The sequence below is a fragment of the Squalius cephalus genome (assembly GCF_949319135.1).
Source record: "Squalius cephalus genome assembly, chromosome: 24".
NCBI classification, from domain to species: Eukaryota; Metazoa; Chordata; class Actinopteri; order Cypriniformes; family Leuciscidae; genus Squalius; species Squalius cephalus.
The window spans coordinates 700,048-725,147 of NC_137145.1; the positions used below are offsets into that span (position 1 = coordinate 700,048).

General features: G+C 43.7%; 1 protein-coding gene across 1 annotated transcript; it reads right to left on the reverse strand.

Moving 5' to 3' along the window:
• Positions 1–1,671: 1,671 nt before the first annotated feature.
• On the reverse strand, positions 1,672–23,841 carry emsy (EMSY transcriptional repressor, BRCA2 interacting). Its single transcript, XM_079860664.1, has 21 exons — positions 23,561–23,841; positions 22,480–22,537; positions 20,529–20,634; positions 20,255–20,354; positions 19,094–19,168; positions 18,073–18,248; positions 17,514–17,669; positions 17,155–17,414; positions 15,843–16,077; positions 15,493–15,696; positions 13,952–14,098; positions 13,607–13,777; positions 12,058–12,194; positions 11,804–11,980; positions 10,167–10,338; positions 9,630–9,794; positions 8,807–8,956; positions 6,952–7,112; positions 5,519–5,872; positions 4,738–5,127; positions 1,672–2,450 (listed from the first exon to the last, which is right to left on the reverse strand). Exons 3-21 carry the CDS (start codon positions 20,629–20,631, stop codon positions 2,265–2,267), a joined length of 3,519 nt encoding a protein of 1,172 aa, XP_079716790.1. The 5' UTR covers positions 20,632–20,634; positions 22,480–22,537; positions 23,561–23,841; the 3' UTR covers positions 1,672–2,264.
• Between the last annotated feature and the right edge of the window lie 1,259 nt (positions 23,842–25,100).

Genomic DNA, 25,100 nt, shown 5'->3' on the forward strand with positions numbered 1-25,100 from the left:
TTAGAGAAACTCATTTAGAGAAAACAGCCTTTAAATATATACACTAATCTGCAGATGTGAATAGATCAGAGCTCTAAAAGACGCAGTTAGAAGTGTGTTTTCCACTAGTCAGAACAAACACTTTATTAAAAGGCCAAAATCTCAAAATTGAAATTGAAACAGTGTTTGCCTGTAGTGTCTCGCCTTAAATAAATGTGATAAATAACTTATTCGAATTTCTTGATAATTTAATCATATTATCTTAAAATTTTGTGAAACAAGAGCGATAACTATATCAGTCACAATATCATTGTTTATTCTCAGTTTTGTCGTCTGTCTCTTTAAATGCCGGAGCTCGTTAAAGCAGGAGGGATTCTGATTGGCTGTCAGTGTTTCATCGTCCACCTCTGTGTCGTTATGGTTATTTATCGTCCAGGGGTGCGTTTCCCGAAAGCATCGTTGGCCAACTATGGTCGCAAGTTCATCGCAATGCCCATTGAACTCTATTGGTAACGACGGAACTTGCGACCATAGTTGGCCAACGATGCTTTCGGGAAACCCACCCCAGACCAGCGCTGGAACGGGTCGCCGTTGACCGTGATCGTACGGATCAGCTGACTGATTCGCTGAACAGTGGAGAAAGAAACCGGATGTGTGTCAGTTTATTCGGTCTTAAAGTGACAGTAGCCTAATATTCCTGCTGTCGTCTGTCATTAATGTTAATAAAACAACAGAATACAGCTTTAACAAAGATGAAACTATATTTAATTTCTAAAGTGAACAAATAGTGTTATTTTACATTTAGGCTTAATTATTAATGTCTGTGCCTGAACACTACTGTTAAACTGTAACTTTGTTATTTAGTATTCATCTCTGCTTGTAATGTGTGTATTTGTTCTTATTTTATTACTGACTGTTCACTTGTTTTTAATAATGTTTGAACTTTAGAAGTTAGGCAAGTAGTTTTTGATGTGGTGTCGAAGAACTTCAAGTTAGCTTTAAGTAATAAATGAAAAGTAAAGTTACCCCCCCCCCCCATATATATAAATATATATATATATATATATATGTATTTTTTTGCTGATCTGAAAAAAGATCCGATCCGTGGCTCTAAACCGCAGATGATCCGAACCGTGAGTGTTGAGATCCGCTGCTCCATAGCCGTGAGCGAGCCTTCAGTGGTCCAGGTCACATGACGAATCAATCCCTCGCTCCGCCCGGAACAAACAAACACATTACGCAACACGCCAATTACTTCAGGCAAAACACATTAGTGTAATGAGCTGTTCCGTAAACGGCGCTTTTCTGAGAAATGAAAGGACTCGGCGTGGATGAGCGGAGAACGAGGACAGTGAATCCCAGCGGAAGACTCCTCCATCCCACAGGAAAGTCCCGATACGTGAATGAAGCGACACACACGCTGGAATCCACCCAGAAACACCGGCGACGCACAAAACCCCCTCGCCCCACGATCACACACACACACACACACACACACACACCCACATGTGCATTTGTTTCCATCACAATGAGAGAAACTCTCCCCATTTAATGACACTGGTACTTTCCACACACACACACCAGATGGGCGTGTGTTTTGTGAGCGCACCTGTCAACACGCCTCACGTAACCTGAGAGCTCACCTGTGCAAACACACACACAATAACACAAGGCACGGCGGGCTTTTGTAGTAAACTTTATATAGTTAAAATGCTAACATTACATCGAGAGAGAGAGTGTGTGAGAGAGAGAGAGAGAGTGTGTGTGTGTGTGAGAGTCCAGAGAGAGAGAGAGAGAGAGAGAGAGAGAGAGAGAGAGAGAGAGAGAGAGAGAGAGAGAGAGAGAGAGAGAGAGAGAGAGAGAGTGTGTGTGAGAGAGAGAGAGAGAGTGTGTGTGAGAGAGAGAGAGAGAGAGAGTGTGTGTGAGAGAGAGAGAGAGAGAGTGTGTGTGTGTGTGTGTGAGAGAGTCCAGAGAGAGAGAGAGAGAGAGAGTGTGTGTGTGTGTGTGTGTGTATGTGAGAGTCCAGAGAGAGAGAGAGAGAGAGAGAGAGAGAGAGAGAGAGAGAGAGAGAGAGAGAGAGAGAGAGAGAGAGAGCACAAGATCCAGACACTGATTTACATGAGCGACGCTATTTACACCAATCAGAGAGCAGAACAGTCTTAGAGTCCTTCAGCTCTACTTAAAACTATAAATGAAGTAGAATTTAACACAAACATTGTTCTCCGCTGCAGGGCAAAGCACAAACTCACTGAATGTTTCTCTATACAGCACGAGTTCGGCGCGCTTCACTGTGATTGGTCAGCCGTGGGGCTGGCCGCCGCCCCCTCGTCGTTGCTGCTGTCCACTTCCTGTTGCATGGCCTCCTGGTCCAGGCGCTGGCTGGTGTAATCGCTGATCTCCAGGAACCCGCTCGGCTCCACCACAACATTAGACTGGCTGGAGTCTGGCATGATGGAGTACTGGGGGATCACCTGACCACAAACACAAGCGTCAGCCAATCACAGCAGTGCTGAGGGATCACCTGACCACAACGACGACGACGACGACATGCATTATATTGCATTGCATATAAAGTGTGCTGGTCAACTAGTCTAAAATTAAGAACCTCCTAGAAAACAGTAAAAAAACAACAACATAGGAACATTGTGTACAATTAAGATAGGCTACTTAATTTATTATCCCAATATCCACATATGATGCTAGATCCCACAGGGAAAAGGGCTTCTGTCTGTGACGTGCCGTCTTTGCGTTTGAACACTGCACATTTTAAACAGGACACGCATTAGCTGAATAAACGTTAGCCAATACAAACATATTTATACAAAACAGATGACAGTGAATAGACAGCCTGTCACATGACCCATTAACAGCGTAACGAATCACTTATTCTAAAAAGAATATCAAGTATAAGTTAGCAGAATCCGACATTAGTGATGTGTTAACGGTAAAACGTCCGGCATTTAACGAATTTGAAAAACACGGATGGATAATACAAAATACTTTGACATTTTGACAGAAAAAAAAACAATTAAAGTTTTAATTTCATTAAATTGAACAAGCGCAACATTCAGCATTCAATCAAATATTCTAAAAGATTTATTATTAATAATAATGTTATTTCAACATATCATCTCATTATTTCAACATAATATGTGTGCGTGCAACAAGCAAGATGTGCATTTGTAAATCCGGTGACGCGTACATTGATTTTTATTAATAAACTAGTGTTTTCTGTGTCAGTGTCGGCTGCAAAGATGAAGTTGACGATCGCCATATTCGTAGTGAACGCGCCTATAGAGAGAAATGGACATCATGGATTACATAATCAGAGAGTAGAATATTTCTTTTCGTTTTGAATTATTTCGTTTAAAGGCATTTCAAGCTTTGTGTATTTGATGTATTTCTCATGTCTGTGTGAGGCATACACTGAGTTTCATTAAGATAGGATGAGATGCGCTCCAGTTAACGTGCAGTGCAAGTGACCGCGCCGGCGCCTCCATGATTATATTGTCTGCTATATTCTATCTTCTTATTTATTAAATCCAAGCAATTGGTTGATGAAAAATTTATTAAAATTAAGATACAATTTATACAAAACGAAATTCACTTTAAAGAAAGGCTTTCTACAAAACAAAACTTAATGAAGTGGTCAAAATCATGTCTGACCCGCTCCATGTCTCTCGATATATAGTGCATCCTATCTTACTCGTGCTGTTCACTTTTCATAATCAACATAAATGGGAAAAAATAACATTATAATATTTGAACAAATATGAAACTAAATGTGCTTGTTTAATGGCTACAACAGTATAGTAGGCCTACAGACTCTCTATTTGTACAAACTGCTGCACATTAATTTAATTCTGAATTTTGCACACACAAGTTGAAAGACATTTGTTCAAATCAAGTTCACGGATAATTGTGCGTACATTTAAGTAGGCTCTGCTATGTACAAAAATCAGATGAGTCCAGAATATGAACGCAACGTTTAATTACACGTTAAGCATTTTCCTCCCATAGAAAACCATTATAAGAACGTTTAATGTGGCTTAATGCAGATTAGAATGTCCCCTTATTATGTCGAAATAATGAGATATTGTCGAAATAACGAGATATTATGTCGAAATAATGAGATATTGTCGAAATAACGAGATATTATGTCGAAATAATGAGATATTGTCGAAATAACAAGATATTATGTCGAAATAATGAGATATTGTCGAAATAACGAGATATTATGTCGAAATAACGAGATATTATGTCAAAATAACGAGATACTATGTCGAAATAATGAGATACTATGTCGAAATAATGAGATATTATGTCGAAATAACGAGATATGTCGAAATAACGAGATATTATTTTGAAAAAACAAGAAAAGTTTTCTTTTTTTCTTCTTCAAAATGCGGCTCAGGGCTTCCATAGAATACAGCCTGAATATAATTGCTTCCAGAAATTATTTTTAGGGTGCTATCGGGGTGCTTTGATCTTTCTTGGGGGTGCTGAAGCTCCTGCTAGCCCCTCGCTAGCGCCGCCCATGGCCAGGACATTATTAAAATAACTCTGATTGTGTTCGTCTGACAGAAGAGTGCCATATACACTAGGATGAGTTGAGGGAGAGTAAATCATGGGCTAACTTTCATTTTTGGGTGAACTAACTCTTTAACTCCCTTCTGTGTGTGTGTGAGTGAGTGTGTGAGTGTGTGTGTGTGTGTGTGTGTGTGTGTGTGTGTGTGTGTGTGTGAGGAGCAGCCGCACCTGTATGATGTCCAGCTCTTTGCTCTTAGCTCGGCTGAAGGCCTCGAGCGTGGGCTTGGAGCTGCTGATGAGTGATGAAGAGGAGGACGAGGAAGAGGAGGCCACAGCTTTGGTCATCGGGCCGCAGTCGCTGGAGGAGTCCACCATCATGGGCTCCAGCTCCGCCTCCAGCATGGAGATCTTCAGGATGTCTGAGACCGAGGGCTTCTCCGGCACCGGCACGCTGGAGCCGGACTCCGACTGGAGCTTCACGGACGCCTCGGCGCTGCTGGACACCGGCGGACCCTGAAGATGAGGAGCCGGGTGAGGAGCCGGATGAGGAGCCGGCTGAGGGCTGCCGAACGTGATCCTGGTGACGCTGGCGCCCTGCGTGATGATTGGCTGCTGCACCTGAGACACACACACACACACACACACACACACACACACACACACACACACACACACACACACGGAGAACCGTCACATTTAAAACAGGTTCTACACTGCAAAATGTATTTTTGGCTTGTTTCCAGTCTAAATATCTACAGATTCTTAAATCAAGATGCATTTACTAGAGGAGTAAAATGCCATAAGATATTATGTCTCGTGTTCTAGGGAAATAAATCAACATTAACTGAGTTGTTGCTCAAAAAAAAAGCAAAATTATCTAGAAAAAAATTAAGTGGGAAAAAAAAACATGTGAAAAAATATAAATAAAACAGAATTTAGGAAAAACTAAACCTAAAACTATGACCTCAGTGAAGTAAGCCTGTGATGTGTGAGGGCCTTTCACACACACCTGCGCGCTGCTCTTCCCGGAGCCCACGGGGTGATGCGCCTGCAGGGGGGGGGGCTGCGACAGCTGTGTGTGTGTGTTGGGCCGGTTGTGTGAGGTGGGCGCCTGCTGCAGTCGGGGCAGCTGAGGTGTGTGTGGAGCGGCGGACACCGGTGGAGGGCCAGCAGAGGGCGCTCTCTGCACCACAGCCCTCGCTGACACAGGCTCCGCCCTCTTCGCCTCCGACGGGCCAATCACAGGCTTGCTGAGGGGCTGCTGGGACGAGCGGTAGAACAGACCCGTCTGAGGGTCCAACGTGTCTCCCTCGAACTCGCCCTCGTCCACCAGCATCTGCTCCTGCAGCGGCTTCCCCTCCACCTGCACACGCACGCACACACACACACACACACACACACACACACACACACACATACACACACACACACACACACACACACACACAGAGAGATGTTGTTCGGCTGCAGTTCCAAACGCTTCCACTAGAGGAAACTTGCCTCTCATTTACAATGCGCTCATTTCTGAACGTGAGGAGCACAAGTGTGACTATTTTTACAGAACCATCTTCATATATATATAGCATGAAGAATATAATAGCACTGCTCTTCCAGCTTTAGCAGCCGCTTGCAACGTCACGGTCGCGGGTTCGATGCATAAAGACGTCGGATGCAGTCGCAGTGTGAATGTGATGCAGTGACACGTGGAGTCAGGGTTGTGTGTCTGCGGTTGTGTGTCTGCGGTTGTGTGTCTGCGGTTGTGTGTCTGCGGCTGTGACCTGTTGTGTGTCTGCAGTTGTGTGTCTGCGGTTGTGTGTCTGCGGTTGTGTGTCTGCGGCTGTGACCTGTTGTGTGTCTGCGGTTGTGTGTCTGCGGTTGTGTGTCTGCGGTTGTGTGTCTGCAGTTGTGTGTCTGCGGTTGTGACCTGTTGTGTGTCTGCAGTTGTGTGTCTGCAGTTGTGTGTCTGCAGTTGTGACCTGTTGTGTGTCTGCGGTTGTGACCTGTTGTGTGTCTGCGGCTGTGACCTGTTGTGTGTCTGCAGTTGTGTGTCTGCAGTTGTGTGTCTGCGGTTGTGTGTCTGCGGTTGTGTGTCTGCGGTTGTGTGTCTGCGGTTGTGTGTCTGCGGTTGTGTGTCTGCAGTTGTGTGTCTGCGGTTGTGTGTCTGCGGTTGTGTGTCTGCGGTTGTGTGTCTGCGGTTGTGTGTCTGCGGTTGTGTGTCTGCAGTTGTGTGTCTGCGGTTGTGTGTCTGCAGTTGTGTGTCTGCAGTTGTGTGTCTGCGGTTGTGTGTCTGCGGTTGTGTGTCTGCAGTTGTGTGTCTGCGGTTGTGACCTGTTGTGTGTCTGCAGTTGTGTGTCTGCAGTTGTGTGTCTGCGGCTGTGACCTGTTGTGTGTCTGCGGCTGTGACCTGTTGTGTGTCTGCGGTTGTGTGTCTGCGGCTGTGACCTGTTGTGCGACGGCTCCGGACGCTGCAGTGCTGATGCTCTTGGCTGAGGTCGACTGGTTCTGGTTCTGGTTCTGGTTCTGGCTCTGGTTCTGGTTCTGGTTCTGGCTGCTGGACGCAGAGACGTCTCCTCCCGCCACAGCTTTACACACTTTACCTGAAACTGCAGAGAAACAACTCTTTAAAATCACATTAAGGCTTCTTGCACAAATATACTGCATGTCCATATAGAACATGATCAAATAAATCATGCGTTTCAGATTGCTTCGCTTCAGTGAACGGCACACAACTGCAAAACTACAATACATACACATCATGCAAATGAGTTCATGTGGAGCGATGCTGGGTTTTGCTGATGTGATGCTGATAGGAAAAGCAATTGTCTATGATACTAGTAAATGTGTTAAATTCTGTATTTATGTTGAATTAAATGCCAAATACAGTTTATGGAGTAATAAAAAGTACCAATAATATAAAATAAAATAAAGATTTTATGCATAATGAACCTTTTAATTGTAACCAAGCCTGAAATACAGCGGGACTCTTATTTTGAAATGAGAGATGAGGAAGATAAATCATGCATCTTACAACCTAATCTATGATATATTATAATATAAACATCATAAGGTAAAATGGATCATCAACAGCAGATCAAAGCAATCGTTTGGCATAAATGTGCCATATTTATTGTGAACTGATATAATACTTCTTAAAATTATTATTAAAGTGCCTCTATTCTGCTGTTTTAAAGGTTCCTAATGTTATGTCTGAGTCTCCTACAACAGGTTTACATTCATCCAAGGTCAAAAACACTGTAATGTCCTCATAATCTGCAGCGTCAGCTCTTTCTCTCAGTGTCTGAAACGCTTCCATGAGAGATTCAGTCTCTCTAAGCCCCGCCTCTCTGAGAGCTGCTCTGCTGTGATTGGTCAGAAAGCAAACGCTCATCATCATATCTGAATCTCAGCTCTTGATCTCAGTGATGCGAACAGTAATGATGGCGTCGGTTTCACTGTATCAATCTCAGAAACAGCGTCTTCTCCACACGAACAACACAAGCCTAACTCTTCCAGTCTCAGATACACTACAGTGTTTGAGGGCGGAGCTAAGAGACGCTGCTCAGCCAATCAACACCAGAGGCGGGCATTATGCTAATTAGTAACAAACTGGAATTACTGACGACTCATTTCCGCAGTTTAGAATTGCTTCTTTCTTTTATCTGCACTTTGAAACTTTGCAGACCTTCTACATTCGCAGACCGCTGTATTACACACTGCATGACAGGGAACATCTGGAAAAGCATAATAGAGGCACTTTAGGAGATTTAGCGCACCATTTAATGTCCCCTTTTAATGTTGTTTATGTGTCTATGTGGTGTTTTTAATCTGCTTTAAGACAAAGCATGTGTAAGTTCATAAGTCGACAGCATTGCTGAGTATTTCCTCCTTAAAACTGCAGTGAACCAAAGACAGTCTCAAAAACACGCTTTGAAATCGCTGGTGTTTCTGACGCCACAAACTACCTTGTAACCAATCAGATCAACGTGTGATCGTCAACCAGTGGATCTCTGAGCTGAGGGAGTGAGTGGAGGCGGGGCTCATTCGCATGCTAAATGAGGCAAGGGTGTCGAGTTACATTCAAGATATTTTAAGGCATGAAGACATTATTTTAGTAAGGAAAAAACATTTAAATATGTCACTTTGGTGAGTTTTAAGGGATAAAATGACTGACTCCAGGAGGACTGTAAATATATGAAGACTGTTTATGAGCTTAAATATGATCAAACTGAATGAAGGACTCAGAGTTGAGGGCTTTAAATGACTCTATGAGTGGAGTGAGTCGTCAGTGCTGATGTACCGATGTATTCAGGGATGGAGTCGGAGTCTCCGGTGTTCTGACCCGACGGCTCCGGCGACTGTCTCCGGTCCGAGGACACTGGGATCGGCACCGCCATCTGACTCAGGTCGATCGTGTGCTGTCGAGGTTTAGAGTCGCTCTTCTCCTTCACTGTAACATCACACACACACACACACACACATACACACACACACACACACAGACAGTCAAACCAAACATTATTTAAACACCAGATATCATTTTTTATATTTTCTTTCACTAATGTGTTCAGGACACTATAGTTCATTTACGTAAGTGAGGAGAGAAAAATAAAGTAAACTCTGACATATTACACCCAAATATTCTTCATACAGAGACTACCAGTAAAATATATAAAAATTTGGGACCAAAACTGATTGGGACACTTTGAGCTGATCATGTTTTGCTGAAGTGTGTTTTCTTTAATTGCTAATGCTCTTTTTACACACAGACTGAACACAATGAAGCATTGCTTGGTGATTGGTTGAGCTAAACTGGTATTATCTAATTGTGTAGTGAAATTTAACAGCTGACAGATATTCAACATAATTCATGTGTGAGACAGTCTAACAGAAGGACGGACAAAACCAGTGAAACATCAACTGAGTTCTGCTCATATTTCATTACCATTTTCTAAACTATAGCGAATAAACTGATAATGTGAGAAATGTTGAAGGTGTGTGAGTACATGTTGGTTTAACGCAGCAGGAAGGAGGCAGACACCGGTGCAGGGTCTCACACACACACACACACACACACACACACACACACACACACACACACACACACACACACACACACACACCGCTGGTCTGCTGCAGCTCCAGAAGGGCTTTAATGGTGGACGTCGCCGACTGGGACTCTCCTGTAACGTCCTGGTAAATGATGGTGGGACTGGCTTCCACGGACACCTCCTGCTCGGCCCAGTCCTGCCCCCTGGAGGCGATCACGTGCACCACCGGCGGAGCGTCTGCACACACACACAACACTCTTACTCTGTGCTGTAATAATAATGCACTTTATTTAAGGCGCCTTTCAAACCACTCAAGGTCACCATACATCAAGCAGCAACAATAACAATATTAAAATAAAAAACAACATTAACAATGGTAATAAAATAAATGAGGGGAGAGCAACAATTACAAACATGACAAAAATAAAATAAAAATAAATGTTATGACGTTAATTCGTTAGTTTAATATGGGCCGAGTTGAGAAGCACTGGTGTAGAGCGGTTCAAAACATCATTCAGTGTCAACTGTGATAATTATAGATAATAATCGTAATTACAATGTCAAGGGAATAATGGTCATGTGCTTCTCGTTGTGATCGCGCACTCCTACCGTGAGGCGTGTCGGACTCGGAGAACGGGGTCGGCTCGTCTTTCAGCGTCTCCGGAGTGGATCCGGCGGGCTCAGCGCTGCGAGAGACTTGCTGAAGCGTCTCGCTGACCAGCTGACGGGCCTGCTCGCTCACCACCGCCTGGAACGCCATGGGCTTGGGCTTGATCAGGACCTGCACACACACACACACACACACACACACACACACACACACACACACACACACACACACACACACACACACACCGCGTTTAAGAAGTGAAGCTAACAGATCCATCAGTAGATCCTCTTCCATTGGTGAGAAGTGAAGCCGCCAGAGTCCTAATACGGCTTGACATCGTGTGCCGAATCGGGACCTGGTTCTGCGCAGTAGTGAGTGTGTGTGGAGTCACGTTATCAAGGACGCACACACACTCTCGCAGACACGGTTACTACAGAGTTTACTGAGTGAAATAAACAGTTATGGAGATGTAGAAATTAAAGCTGAAGCTCCAATCTCCTCACGAAAACCCCCAATAAAGTGTGTTGGTTCCTCAGCGACTCCGTTTAGAGGAGCTGTCAATCACAGCTGTCAATCATCACGTCACATTCACGTTTTTATAGCATCAAATACACTAAGATCAAACTTATTTCAATTAAACATACATCAGCGTGATAAAAACTACCTAAAATGACAGAAAAACATCTTTGAAAAAAATTTATTTGAAGTGTAATTTGATTGTTTAGTTTCCATCGCGTCCCATTAGACTTCAGGGTTTATGAGTTATACTGGGACCAGCCACTGGGGGGCGATCGAGACTCAGGGTTTATGAGTTATACTGGGACCAGCCACTGGGGGGCGATCGAGACTCTGGGTTTATGAGTTATACTGGGACCAGCCACTGGGGGGCGATCGAGACTCAGGGTTTATGAGTTATACTGGGACCAGCCACTGGGGGGCGATCGAGACTCAGGGTTTATGAGTTATACTGGGACCAGCCACTGGGGGGCGATCGAGACGCTTTGGATGTTTTTTTAATTTATGCACATTTATGCACATCTTGGTGCTTCCATCCAATGTTTTTTATGCAATATCCCAAAATTCACATTAAGTTATGTGTATGAAACACATCTGGAGAATCCCCTCGGGTGTGTGACTCTGCAGAACAGTGACACTCGCTGTGTTCAGATGTTGTGCTTCAGTGTTCGGCTCTGACACAGACTGAAGGGTTCGACCCCTCGTTCATCAGTGTTCACTGGTGTGTGTTTCCGACAGGCGCTGGGACTGACGGAGCTGGATAAGTCTGTGCTGGTTTATGGATATGCAACCGCCCTGCTGGAGATCGGACTGCCACACGACTCCGCTTTCCAAAGCAAACGTTCACACCGAGAGCGCACATTCACCAGCTGACCAGCTTTAGCCTGCGCACACACACGTGTGGGAGACGCTGGAGGAAGTCATGTGACTTTACCTCAGGCTAGTTTCCCCTACACACCTGACATAAGTTAACCTGGGCGGCTCCTGATCGACATCTCCCTTAAAACTCATCTTTTTCCTTGGATGCCTTAAAATATCTTGACTGTAACTCGACACCCTCGCCTCATTTAGTATTCGCGGTTCTATGAATATGCAAATGAGCCCCGCCTCAGACCCTGACCTGTGTTTTGCCCTGCTGCCCGTAGACGATCTTGGTGGGGATGATCTTGGTGGCGCTGGAGGGCTGGACGCCGGCGCTGAGGCTCTTGGGCTGCGTCACAATCATCTTGGTGATGGGTCTGGATGCGGTGATGATGGCGGGCTTGGACCCGGGCATCGCCTGCAGGCTCTTCTCTCCCTGAAACACACACACACACACCCTCGTCAGCGCCGCATCACCCCCGCACGCGTCATGTGAAGGTCATGTGACCTCACCCCGGCGTTCAGCAGCGTCGTGACCACGTTCTTGCCCGGCAGACCCTGGATGGTGGTTCCCTTGCCCGAGGTCTTCTGCACCACGATCACATTGGGCTTGGACGTCATGGGGATGGTGGTGATCTTAGTGGTGGTTCCTGTCGATTCAGAACATCAGAACCACACACACACACACACACACACACACACACACACACACACACACACACACACACACACACACACGTGACGAGAGTTGCAAGATATATTCTGAAATAAATGGATATCGCCTTGGATACGGCTTAGTGCGAATGTACAATGAAATGACCCTAAGCCGGTTTGGTTGTATTGTATACAGCACTATATCAATATGTGTGACTTGACTTGATCTGTGTGTTGATCTGTGTGTTGATCTGTGTGTGTGTGTGTGTGTGTGTGTGTGTCCTCCCTTCACCTGACACCATGCTGCTGGTGATGATCTGTGTGTGTGTGTGTGTGTGTGTGTGTCCTCCCTTCACCTGACACCATGCTGCTGGTGATGATCTGTGTGTGTGTGTGTGTGTGTGTGTGTGTCCTCCCCTCACCTGACACCATGCTGCTGGTGATGATCTGTGTGTGTGTGTGTGTGTGTATGTGTGTGCTCCCCTCACCTGACACCATGCTGCTGGTGATGATCTGTGTGTGTGTGTGTGTGTGTGCTCCCCTCACCTGACACCATGCTGCTGGTGATGATCTGTGTGTGTGTGTGTGTGTGTGCTCCCCTCACCTGACACCATGCTGCTGGTGATGATCTGTGTGTGTGTGTGTGTGTGTGTGTGTGCTCCCCTCACCTGACACCATGCTGCTGGTGATGATCTGTGTGTGTGTGTGTGTGTGTGTGTGTGTGTGTGTGTGTGTGTGTGTGCTCCCCTCACCTGACACCATGCTGCTGGTGATGATCTGTGTGTGTGTGTGTGTGTGTGTGTCCTCCCTTCACCTGACACCATGCTGCTGGTGATGATCTGTGTGTGTGTGTGTGTGTGTGTGTGTGTGTGTGTGTGCTCCCCTCACCTGACACCATGCTGCTGGTGATGATCTGTGTGTGTGTGTGTGTGTGTGTGTGTGTGTGTGTGTGCTCCCCTCACCTGACACCATGCTGCTGGTGATGATCTGTGTGTGTGTGTGTGTGTGTGTGTGTGTGTGTGTGCTCCCCTCACCTGACACCATGCTGCTGGTGATGATCTGTGTGTGTGTGTGTGTGTGTGTGTGTGTGCTCCCCTCACCTGACACCATGCTGCTGGTGATGATCTGTGTGTGTGTGTGTGTGCTCCCCTCACCTGACACCATGCTGCTGGTGATGATCTGTGTGTGTGTGTGTGTGTGTGTGTGTGTGTGTGTGTGCTCCCCTCACCTGACACCATGCTGCTGGTGATGATCTGTGTGTGTGTGTGTGTGTGTGTGCTCCCCTCACCTGACACCATGCTGCTGGTGATGATCTGTGTGTGTGTGTGTGTGTGTGTGTGTGTGTGTGTGTGTGTGTGTGTGTGTGTGTGTGTGTGTGTGTGTGTGTGTGTGTGTGTCCTCCCCTCACCTGACACCATGCTGCTGGTGATGATCTTGCCGCCCAGCGTGGCGAGGGACTTGGGCACGACGGTGATGATGCTGCCGCTGGTGGTCTTGACGTACGTGGCTCCGGCGGGGGACGAGACGCGAGTGCCGAGCGCAGGGCTGACCGACGGACGAGTGTATGTGGCCTGAGTGCCTGCAAAACACAACATTTCACACTTATTTTCAGCAGAGAAACTTTTTTAAGAGCAAAAAAAATTTGAGCAATTTTTTTTTTATTGACGCGACACATATAGACATTCATTTACATGCAGACTTTTGTGATGGATAGATGGATTTTTGTTGTTATTTTTATCATATGTTAGTGTACCTGTGGGGTTGGACACCAGTTTGGTGGTCATGATGGCCCCGTTGCTGCTGACCACCATGATGGGGGCGGAGCTACTGCTGGGGGCGGCACCCGAGGGCTTGGGCAAGATCTTACTGGGCTGCATCTGCTGCGTGATGATCTTCACACCTACACACACACACACACACACATGCACGCACACCACAAGTCAAGTCAGCTTTACTGAGTCCTCACGGGTAACCTCACGCTCTGTCAGTCACGCACACACACTGCCTCCGAAACTGTCGTCCATCATAAAAAAATTCGGATCGGGTTCGATATCTGGGTTTTTCCGCACAGTAGCGCCCCCTCGTCACAGCATCAGCACCCCCAAGTGGGGGGCTGTGGACTAACATAATATTGAACTTTAAAAAAGTGAAAAAATAAATAAATAAATGGACAGCGTAAACTAACTCTCTTATGCCTAATGTAGTGAGTGTTCAAGCTACGGAGAAAATGAAATAAAGTTTGAATTTGTCATGCTTTGTTCCGATCAGAGCACGTGAGCGCATTTCTGAACATTCCCTCGCTCATTCCGCTCAGGGTCGCTCGCTCAACCCAGACTCGAAAACATGTGGAATAAGGGCTGCCTCCGACTAAAGTTTTTTTCTAGTCGACTAGTAGTTGTTCATTTAAGCCATTAGTGGACAAATCGCCCCTTTATATTAATTTTATTACTTAAATAGGCTATATAATACAGGATAATGAGCGTGTACATAATATAGCCGCACTCAAGCGCACGGCCGCACGCATAAAGCTTGCCACAAAGAACCGGCAAAAGTATCAATGTGTCAAAAATAGCAAGGAGACATTTAATTGTTTATTAATAAACTGGTGTTTTCTGTGTCGCTGTGACGATGTTGACGATGCGGACTCGCCATAAACGCCAGAGAGAAATGCACATTTCGAGAGTAGCCTATTTCTTTTGGTTTTGAACAGTTTTGTTTAAAAGTAGACATTTCAAGCTTTCTGTAATATATAGCCTATATTTCTCAAATCTGTGAGGCACAAGCTGAGTTTCGCGCCCTCCAGTTCACGTGCACTGCAAGTGATTGTGTCGGTGCCTTATTATTGCTATATATTTGCTTCTTATTTATTAAATACAGGCAATTGGTTGATAAAACATTGATCAAAATTAAGATACAATTTATACAAAACGAAAACTTTTAAAAATAGTCTTTCTACAAAACAAAACTCAATGAAGTGGTCAAAAATATGTCTGACCCACTCCATGTCTCCAGTCATATTGCGCATCTCATGATGTATTATTATCTTTCTCATGCTGCACTTTCATAATCAACATTGATTAAATTAAAAAATAACATTAGCTTATAATATTTAAACATAAATATGGAACTAAATGTTTTCTTTAATGCCTACAACATGTATACAGTACAGAGAAACTTCATGTCTTGTCGTCAGCCACAACATAATGACGTCACATATTTTACAACCCAGCCTTCAGCCATACTCCGGCTCAGCGTGCAGGAGCGGTGATGATGTCAGTGTGTGCACGTGCTCACCGGACTCCTGCTTGATCTGGATGGTGGGTTTGGCCCCGGGGCCCGAGCCCTGAGGAGACGCCAGCGCCTGCAGCGCTTTAGGAGACACACACTGCACCGTCTGCTGGGCCTTGGGGATCTGCAGGATCTGAGGCGAGGAGCCAATCAGAGCCTTCGGTGACGGCAGACGCGTGGAGGACATCTTCAGCGCAGTGGAGGACCCGCCTGAACACACACACACACACGTGAAAAACCAACACACGCACACACACACACACACACACGCACACACACACACACACACACACACACACACACACACACACACTGTCCAGCACTACACACACATACATGTGAACACACACACTGACCCTGTGCGATGGTGGACATCACCACGGAGGGGCTGGAGGACACCACGGTCGTCACGGCGACAGCACTGGGCCCCGGGGCCGCGCAGGAGCCGGCGGAGATCACCATGGTCTGCTTCTGATTGGACGCCGTGAGCGCCGCGCTCGACACGAGCTTCGACACCGCCGCGTAGTTGTGGGACTTCGACAAGATGTTCGGCACGAAGTTGGAGCTGGGAGACGTGGTCACGATGATCACCTGCAGAGACACAGCGTTTACTGTGAGTGTGTGTGTGTGAGAGAGTGTGTGAGTGTGTGAGTGAGTGAGTGAGTGAGTGTGTGTGTGTGTGAGAGTGAGTGTGTGTGTGTGTGAGAGTGAGTGTGTGTGTGTGTGTGTGAGAGTGAGTGTGTGTGTGTGTGTGTGTGTGTGTGTGAGAGTGAGTGTGTGTGTGTGTGTGAGAGTGAGTGTGTGTGTGTGAGAGTGAGTGTGTGTGAGTGAGTGTGTGTGTGTGAGAGTGAGTGTGTGTGTGTGAGAGTGAGTGTGTGTGTGTGAGAGTGAGTGTGTGTGTGTGAGAGTGAGTGTGTGTGAGAGACCTTCTGTGTGGTGGTGTTGGTGGTCTGAGTGTGTGTGTGTGTGTGTGTGTGTGTGTGTGTGTGTGTGACTGACCTTCTGTGTGGTGGTGTTGGTGGTGTGGGGGTGTGTGTGTGTGTGTGAGAGACCTTCTGTGTGGTGGTGTTGGTGGTCTGGGTGTGTGTGTGTGTGTGTGTGTGTGTGTGTGTGTGTGTGTGAGACTGACCTTCTGTGTGGTGGTGTTGGTGGTGTGGGGGTGTGTGTGTGTGTGAGACTGACCTTCTGTGTGGTGGTGTTGGTGGTCTGGGTGTGTGTGTGTGTGTGTGTGTGTGTGTGTGTGTGTGTGTGTGTGACTGACCTTCTGTTTGGTGATGTTGGTGGTCTGGGTGTGTGTGTGTGTGTGTGTGTGAGACTGACCTTCTGTGTGGTGGTGTTGGTGGTCTGGGTGTGTGTGTGTGTGTGTGTGTGAGACTGACCTTCTGTGTGGTGGTGTTGGTGGTCTGGGTGTGTGTGTGTGTGTGTGTGAGACTGACCTTCTGTGTGGTGGTGTTGGTGGTCTGGGTGTGTGTGTGTGTGTGTGAGACTGACCTTCTGTGTGGTGGTGTTGGTGGTCTGGGTGTGTGTGTGTGTGTGTGTGTGTGTGAGACTGACCTTCTGTGTGGTGGTGTTGGTGGTCTGGGTGTGTGTGTGTGTGTGTGTGAGACTGACCTTCTGTGTGGTGGTGTTGGTGGTCTGGGTGTGTGTGTGTGTGTGTGTGAGACTGACCTTCTGTGTGGTGGTGTTGGTGGTCTGGGTGGAGGGTTTGGTGAAGGTGATCTTCACCGGGGACATGTGTGGCGGTAGAGAGTTGGCGATGCTCTGCATCAGGTTGCTCATCTTCGGGCTGCCGCTCACGGGGACCGTGATGGTTTTGGAAAGGGGCGTGGCCAGTTTAGGCCCCTCCTTCAGCAGGACGGGGGAGGAGCTTGAGGAGTTGGTCCTCCGCCTCTTACGGGGTTTCTCATCCTCATCCGAGCAGCTCACGCCTGAGCAACAGGAGACACACACACACCTCAGTGTTTTACCTTAGTGTCGTGTGTGTATATATGAGCGAGACAGAGAGAGAGTGTGTGTGTGTGTCGTACTCTTGACGTAGACTGTACTCCCGCTGGGCAGCACCACCACGTTGGATGCAGGACTGGCGGGTCGAGGGGATTTAACAGTGGCGGCTGCACTGCTACTGGGAGTCGATGCACTGGGAGGAGTGGAGCTCGTGCTGGTGTACGAGTAACACACAACCACTGCAACACACACACACTGCTGTCACTGTACGAGTAACACACAACCACTGCAACACACACACTGCTGTCACTCAGCTGCGCTCATGTGTGCTCTTCTGAAGCGCTTCACACAATACACACTGAGCTTCTACAGACAAAATTCTGTCGGATTTTTCCCAAATTCCCTTTTACTTTTTCCCAAATTCCCTTTTAATTTTAGTTTTCTTAAATTCAGTTGTATTTTCCCCAAATTCCCATTTCCCCCCAAAATTCAGTTCTAATGGTTAAATTCAATGTTAGTAATCAAAATGCATTTCTAACTAATTTAAATCCTGAAACAGCAGATTATGGTACAGCACAGGGCCATTTGAACTCTAAGCGTAGCAAGTTAAGAGTGTCGGGCGGATCCCGGGCAGCGCTTCACCTTCTTTGTTGGCGGTCTCTGCGGGCAGCATTAGCGAGGCGTTCTGGTGCGCTGTAGCGTTAGCCACTGCGTTAGCCGTGACGGTGAAGGCCGTCTGAGGAACCAGTCGGGGCATCAGAGGAACCAGTCGACGGCCCTCGATCGACCACTCAGACGAGCTGTTCGGCCCCGACATGCTGCACGCACGCACACACACACACACACACACACACACACACACACACACACACACCAACATCACTCAACCAGTACAAAACACTCGGGCTCAGAGAGGAAACGGTTAACAATATAATCAGCCAATTTGAGCGTGTTAACAGTTAAAGGTGCAGTGTGTAAGTTTTAGAGGCATCTAGTGGTGAGGTTGTGAACTGCACCCAACAGAAGTTACGGTGGCCGACAGGAAGTGATGTCGTCGTCTGAGACAGCAGAGAGTATTATTGTTACAGTTATTGTGACTTGTTCATCATTGTGTCAGTGTTTTATCCGCTGACTTTAGCTGAAGCTTCTTTGCACGAGGAACAACATAGTGACGAAACGCGTGTGTCCGCTCAGGGCCACCGTAGAAACATGTGGATGTAAGCGGACCCGCGGTGTGTGTATAGAGAAGCGCCTCATTCTAAGCTAATAAACACATCACGCTTCATTATGTAAGGTCATTATACACCACTGAAAACACAGTTATGTATATGATAATGTATTTCTGTCGACAGATCCTCCTGAATATCACACACTGTACCTTTAAGAATAGTCACGTTAAAGCAAGCTCCATCTGACTCATAATGAGAACTTCAGAATTGTAAGTGGAAGCCCAATGCAGTTTAAACAAACTATAGAGCTGACATATTTAAACAGGGTATTTTGCTTTACTAATATTTATTATGATTTTCTTAAATGACCTAACTTCAGTAACATCTCTCTGAGCTGTGAAGTGATGCTTGCGTGATTAAGAATATTTCAAAGTACAAATAAGATTTGCTTCGTTGCATCAGAGACGCGAGAGATGAGAACTGCAGAGACTCACTGATATGCGATGGTGTTCAGACGCTCATCGTTGACGGCTCTGCGCACCTCGGCTCGATGACGCTCTGTAGAGATACTGACACACACACACACACACACACATCAAACCCTTCATCATCCTCAGTCACAGCTAAACTAATTTTGCTTACATGCCGTTCAGGTCTAAACTGATTAATGTGACTAGAGGACATTAAGATATTAGACACAAAGTCGTAATGAAACAAAGTATTGTGACATGAATTGGAGTGAAATGGATTATTGGAAGAAAAAACCCTGTGGGGCGGAGCTTAGTTTTATCTGCTCGTTGTTGATTGGATGTTGAAAAGTGGGCGTTGCACTTAAAAAATGGAGGCAAATCTGAAAGCGAGCTTGGGGGCGGAGTTTAAGATAACCTACACAGTAAAACACGTTGGGTTACACATATTGGGTCACTATGTTGGGTCATTTTACAAAAATGTTGGGTCATTTTTTCAATTGTTGGGTAATTTCTAGTAATAACCCAGCTGTTGGGTTAACAATTATGTATATTTACATTAAATTCTAGACTCTTCAATATTTAGTTTGCAATTTAAAAATATATTTGTTGAGACATGTTGTTTTTCACAAATAATCTGTATATGAAAACAGTGTATTTATTTATTAAAATAATGTCGGAAATAAAAATAAATTGTTAACTTAAAGGTCAAGTTCGGTATTTTACACTTAAAGCCCTGTTTACAGATCGTTTCTGATGATATAGAACGGTTAAGATTAAAATTTGGACACATGCTGCTGTCCCGAGAGTTTTCGGTTTCTTTCGCTATTTCATCAGAAACGATCTGAAAACAGAGCTTTAAGTGTAAAATACCGAACTTGTCCTTTAACTGTTGGGTTACTTTCAACCCATGCATTGGGCTAAAATAACCCACAGTTGGGAAGGAGCTCTACCAGCCCATAGCTGGGTCACTCATTGGGTTATTTTAACCCAGCATGATTGAGTGAGTGATGATTGGATAAGACCAGCATTCGTCATCATGTGAAGTGACAGCTGTTATTCTTCTAGTTATGTGTAACTATAGCAGCTAGAGCTAATGAAGCGCACACTCACAGGAAACAGCTTGAGCACTGTCAGGCGAGTGTGTGTGTGTGTGTGTGTGTGTGTGTGTGTGTGTGTGAGAATGACCTCAGCACTCGAGTCAGTTCTCCCAGCAGCTCCTTCTTGTCTTTCGTGAGATCTCCTTGAGCTCGCAGAGCACTGATCACACCGGCGTACGCCTCCAGCTCTGAAACACACGAGAGACGTGAGACGCCACACACACACACACACACACACACACACACACACACACACACACACACACACACACACACACACACACACACACACACACACACACACACACACACACACACACACACACACACACACACACACCAGCGTTCAGTGCGAGACTCACCCAGTTTGCGCAGGATCCGTTTGCATTCATCTCTGCTGAGGTCGAGCAGCGTGGGCCAAACCACCGGCATGCTGCCCGCCAACGGCTTCTCCTGCTGAATCATCCACTGCACACACACACACACATTATAATCATAATTTTTATTCTATGTTTAAATTTGACAATAAACCTGTTGTGCAGGATTGTGTTTGCAAAAAATAAAAGGAATTGTTTTATTTTTATTTGATTTCATTTTAAAAGATTAAATAAATTGATTAACACTGTTTTGGATTATAAATTTGTGATATATTCAGCATTATGTGAAAATAAAACAGTATTTAGGGAAAATAAAACAGAATTTGGGATCAAATAAAACAGAATTTGGGATCAAATAAAACAGAATTTGGGATCAAATAAAACAGAATTTAGGGAAAATAAAACAGAATTTAGGGAAAATAAAACAGAATTTGGAATGGGGGGGATAAAACAGAATTTGGGATAAAATAAAACAGAATTTAGGGAAAATAAAACAGAAATCGAAAACAAATAAAACAGAATTTGGGATAAAATAAAACAGAATTTAGGGAAAATAAAACAGAATTTGGGATCAAATAAAACAGAATTTGGAATGGGGGGGATAAAACAGAATTTGGGATCAAATAAAACAGAATTTAGGGAAAATAAAACAGAATTTAGGGAAAATAAAACAGAATTTGGGATAAAATAAAACAGCATTTAGGGAAAATAAAACAGAATTTAGGGAAAATAAAACAGAATTTAGGGAAAATAAAACAGAATTTGGAATGGGGGGGATAAAACAGAATTTGGGATAAAATAAAACAGAATTTAGGGAAAATAAAACAGAAATCGAAAACAAATAAAACAGAATTTGGGATAAAATAAAACAGAATTTAGGGAAAATAAAACAGAATTTGGGATCAAATAAAACAGAATTTGGAATGGGGGGGATAAAACAGAATTTGGGATCAAATAAAACAGAATTTAGGGAAAATAAAACAGAATTTAGGGAAAATAAAACAGAATTTGGGATAAAATAAAACAGCATTTAGGGAAAATAAAACAGAATTTAGGGAAAATAAAACAGAATTTAGGGAAAATAAAACAGAATTTGGAATGGGGGGGATAAAACAGAATTTGGGATAAAATAAAACAGAATTTAGGGAAAATAAAACAGAAATCGAAAACAAATAAAACAGAATTTGGGATAAAATAAAACAGAATTTAGGGAAAATAAAACAGAATTTGGGATCAAATAAAACAGAATTTGGAATGGGGGGGATAAAACAGAATTTGGGATCAAATAAAACAGAATTTAGGGAAAATAAAACAGAATTTAGGGAAAATAAAACAGAATTTGGGATAAAATAAAACAGCATTTAGGGAAAATAAAACAGAATTTAGGGAAAATAAAACAGAATTTAGGGAAAATAAAACAGAATTTGGAATGGGGGGGATAAAACAGAATTTGGGATAAAATAAAACAGAATTTAGGGAAAATAAAACAGAAATCGAAAACAAATAAAACAGAATTTGGGATAAAATAAAACAGAATTTAGGGAAAATAAAACAGAATTTGGGATCAAATAAAACAGAATTTGGAATGGGGGGGATAAAACAGAATTTGGGATCAAATAAAACAGAATTTAGGGAAAATAAAACAGAATTTAGGGAAAATAAAACAGAATTTGGGATAAAATAAAACAGCATTTAGGGAAAATAAAACAGAATTTAGGGAAAATAAAACAGAATTTAGGGAGAATAAAACAGAATTTAGGGAGAATAAAACAGAATTTAGGGAGAATAAAACAGTATTTGGAATGGGGGGGGGGGTAAAACAGAATTTGGAATAAGGGGGGGGGGGGGGTAAAACAGAATTTGGGATAAACTGAAAGGCTTTCTAGGGCTCTATATGAGGGAACAGCAAACGCTGCTGGATCTGAGAATCTCTCACCTCTGACACACTGCACACTCTCTCTGGGTCTCTAAGAGCTGACGATCTTCACCATATCCTTCAGGGATAAACATCATCATCATCATCATCATCATCATCATCACATGACTGTCAGCACTACATCCCAACTCTCTAATTTCTATTGTTCTTATTGCACATTGCCTCTTCTTATTCATCCGGTGTATTGACTTATTGTGTATTGTCTCTTACTGTAATGTGTATTATTGTTATTGTCTAATTTTATTACTCTTAATAATTTGTGTATTCTTTTATATTTTTGTTTTGTTTCTTATGCTCTTCTACCGTCTTTCTCAAGACAAGAGTAATAGATAATGGACAAAATAATAATTTTATTGTACTAACGTAAAGATGACCTAAAGATCCTAATGGGTCAGATCATGAAAACACAAATTTCTTTCTTTTTTTGTAAATAAATAAACACAGTAATTTTCAAAACACCTCAGACATAAAAACTACTAAAAGACACAAAAACCCAACACGTATTTGACGTCACGCGTGTATATCAACGTATGCCCCGCCCACATTACCACGTCAGACCCAGTACGGCGCTCGCCCCGCCCACTCAATAAGAACATACGAGTCCGTTTCAGTGTTTTGATTCGCGTCGGATCATTCTGACAGCTTAAATTAAACATCCGCTGAGATCATTGTGATTCTGATCTGATATTAATGAGAGTTGAATATCATCTGATCTGAGATCAGTGTTTATTCTGACAAGATGGAATCGAACCAATAATATAATCGCGATAAACGTTCAGTTTGATCACGTCAATCCGGGGTTTTCAGCAGAATAATATACATGTTTGTCATAAAACAGAGGTGTTTAATAAACACTAACGGTTCTGAGGTGGTGTTTTTCTGTCATTGTCAGTGTGATGAGTGCAGAGTTAGCTTTAGCCGTTAGCCTCTCTGGAGTTTCTCTCATCACACACATAAACACAGCAGTGACCCGCAGCTTGCACAGCTCAATCGAGCGTGTGTGTCAAAACACAGCTCATCATCAGCACACACACCAGTGTGTCATATCTAATATCAGCCGTGTGTTTATATCTGCACTTACCTTCAGTTCTGCACAGTCCTTCAGCTCCGCCATGTTTATCCGACGCCAAAACACTGGGGCTGCCCGCGGGAAAAGCCCAAAACAAACGCGAGCATCTACAACAAATACAGCTCAACTAAACAACCGAAAGTGCTCTGTACATAATGCGACTTGCTAATACATTTTTCTCGCGAATTTTATTACATGTCAGGCACCACAAAATACACATCTGCAGGCGAACAGGCACTGTTTAGGTCAGCAATCAGAAGATGCGCGCCGCCATTGTTGACATTCTTTTGTGCGCTGGAGAGACGCGCGTTCATGTGCACTAGCGCGCGCGTTATTGTTTTGTTGTATCTTGTCATATATTTATTGGAAAATATGTAGAAATATGTATTATCGTTTAGTTTTGGGAGATGTGAGTGCCAATAAAACACATTAAAACTGAAAAATTCCCAGTTACAAAAAACAATGTCTTTATTTACACTAAATACACATGCGGTTTGATGCAAATATTATTACACATCAGCACAAATTATACTCCATCCCAATGTATTGAATTTAAACAGAACCTTTTCATTTGTTTTAGATTTAAATAACATGACAATCACATCTCAAACACAGATGATCACTAACCTGAGAACTAAATCACAACGAGTTCAAGAAGTATCAAAATATCATCATCTGAGGACATGAATACAATTATTAGATCTCTTTAAAATGTCAAAAACTGTGACATGTAAACACAGGTGAGATGACAAAAACACACACAAAGCTTAAATTATCTTGTATCACATGAACATTATAACAGGATTAAACACATGTACCATAATTAAGCACAATAACAAATACAAAACAAGTGGATTTCCACAGATGTGCATAATTCTTCCCAGATCATCTTTTCCGCTCCCTTTATTCCTCTATATGAGAATCACCTGGAATCATATTATATTTCTGATTTGAATTAAGACCTCAGACTTTTATTTGATTATAAACTTGTTTCTGCCACAGAGTAAAAAAAACAAAAAAGGTAACCGTGACATTTTATCTCACAATTCTGACTTTTTCCTCGCAATTCTGAGAAAAAAGTCGGAACTGTGAACTCAACTTTACAAAAGATTAATTAGAAAAACTCGTAATTACGAAAAGTCAGAATTTTGAGAAATAAACTCAAAACTGCGAGAAATAAAGTCAGAATTGTGAGAAAATCTCGTAATTACAAAAAAAATCTGAATTGTGAACTAAACTTTACAAAAATTAAGTCAGAGTTTAGATATAAACTCGTAACTACGAAAAAAAGTCAGAATTGCGAGAAAAACTCGTAATTACGAAAAGTTAGAATTGCGAGAAATAATGTCTGAATTGTGAGAAAATCTCGTAATTACAAAAAAATCTGCATTGTTAACTAAACTTTACAAAAATTAAGTCAGAGTTTAGATATAAACTCGTAACTACAAAAAATGTCAGAATTGCGAGAAAAACTCGTAATTATGAAAAGTTACAATTGCGAGAAATAGTCAGAATTGCGAGAAAAACTCGTAAATTACGAAAAAGTTAGAAT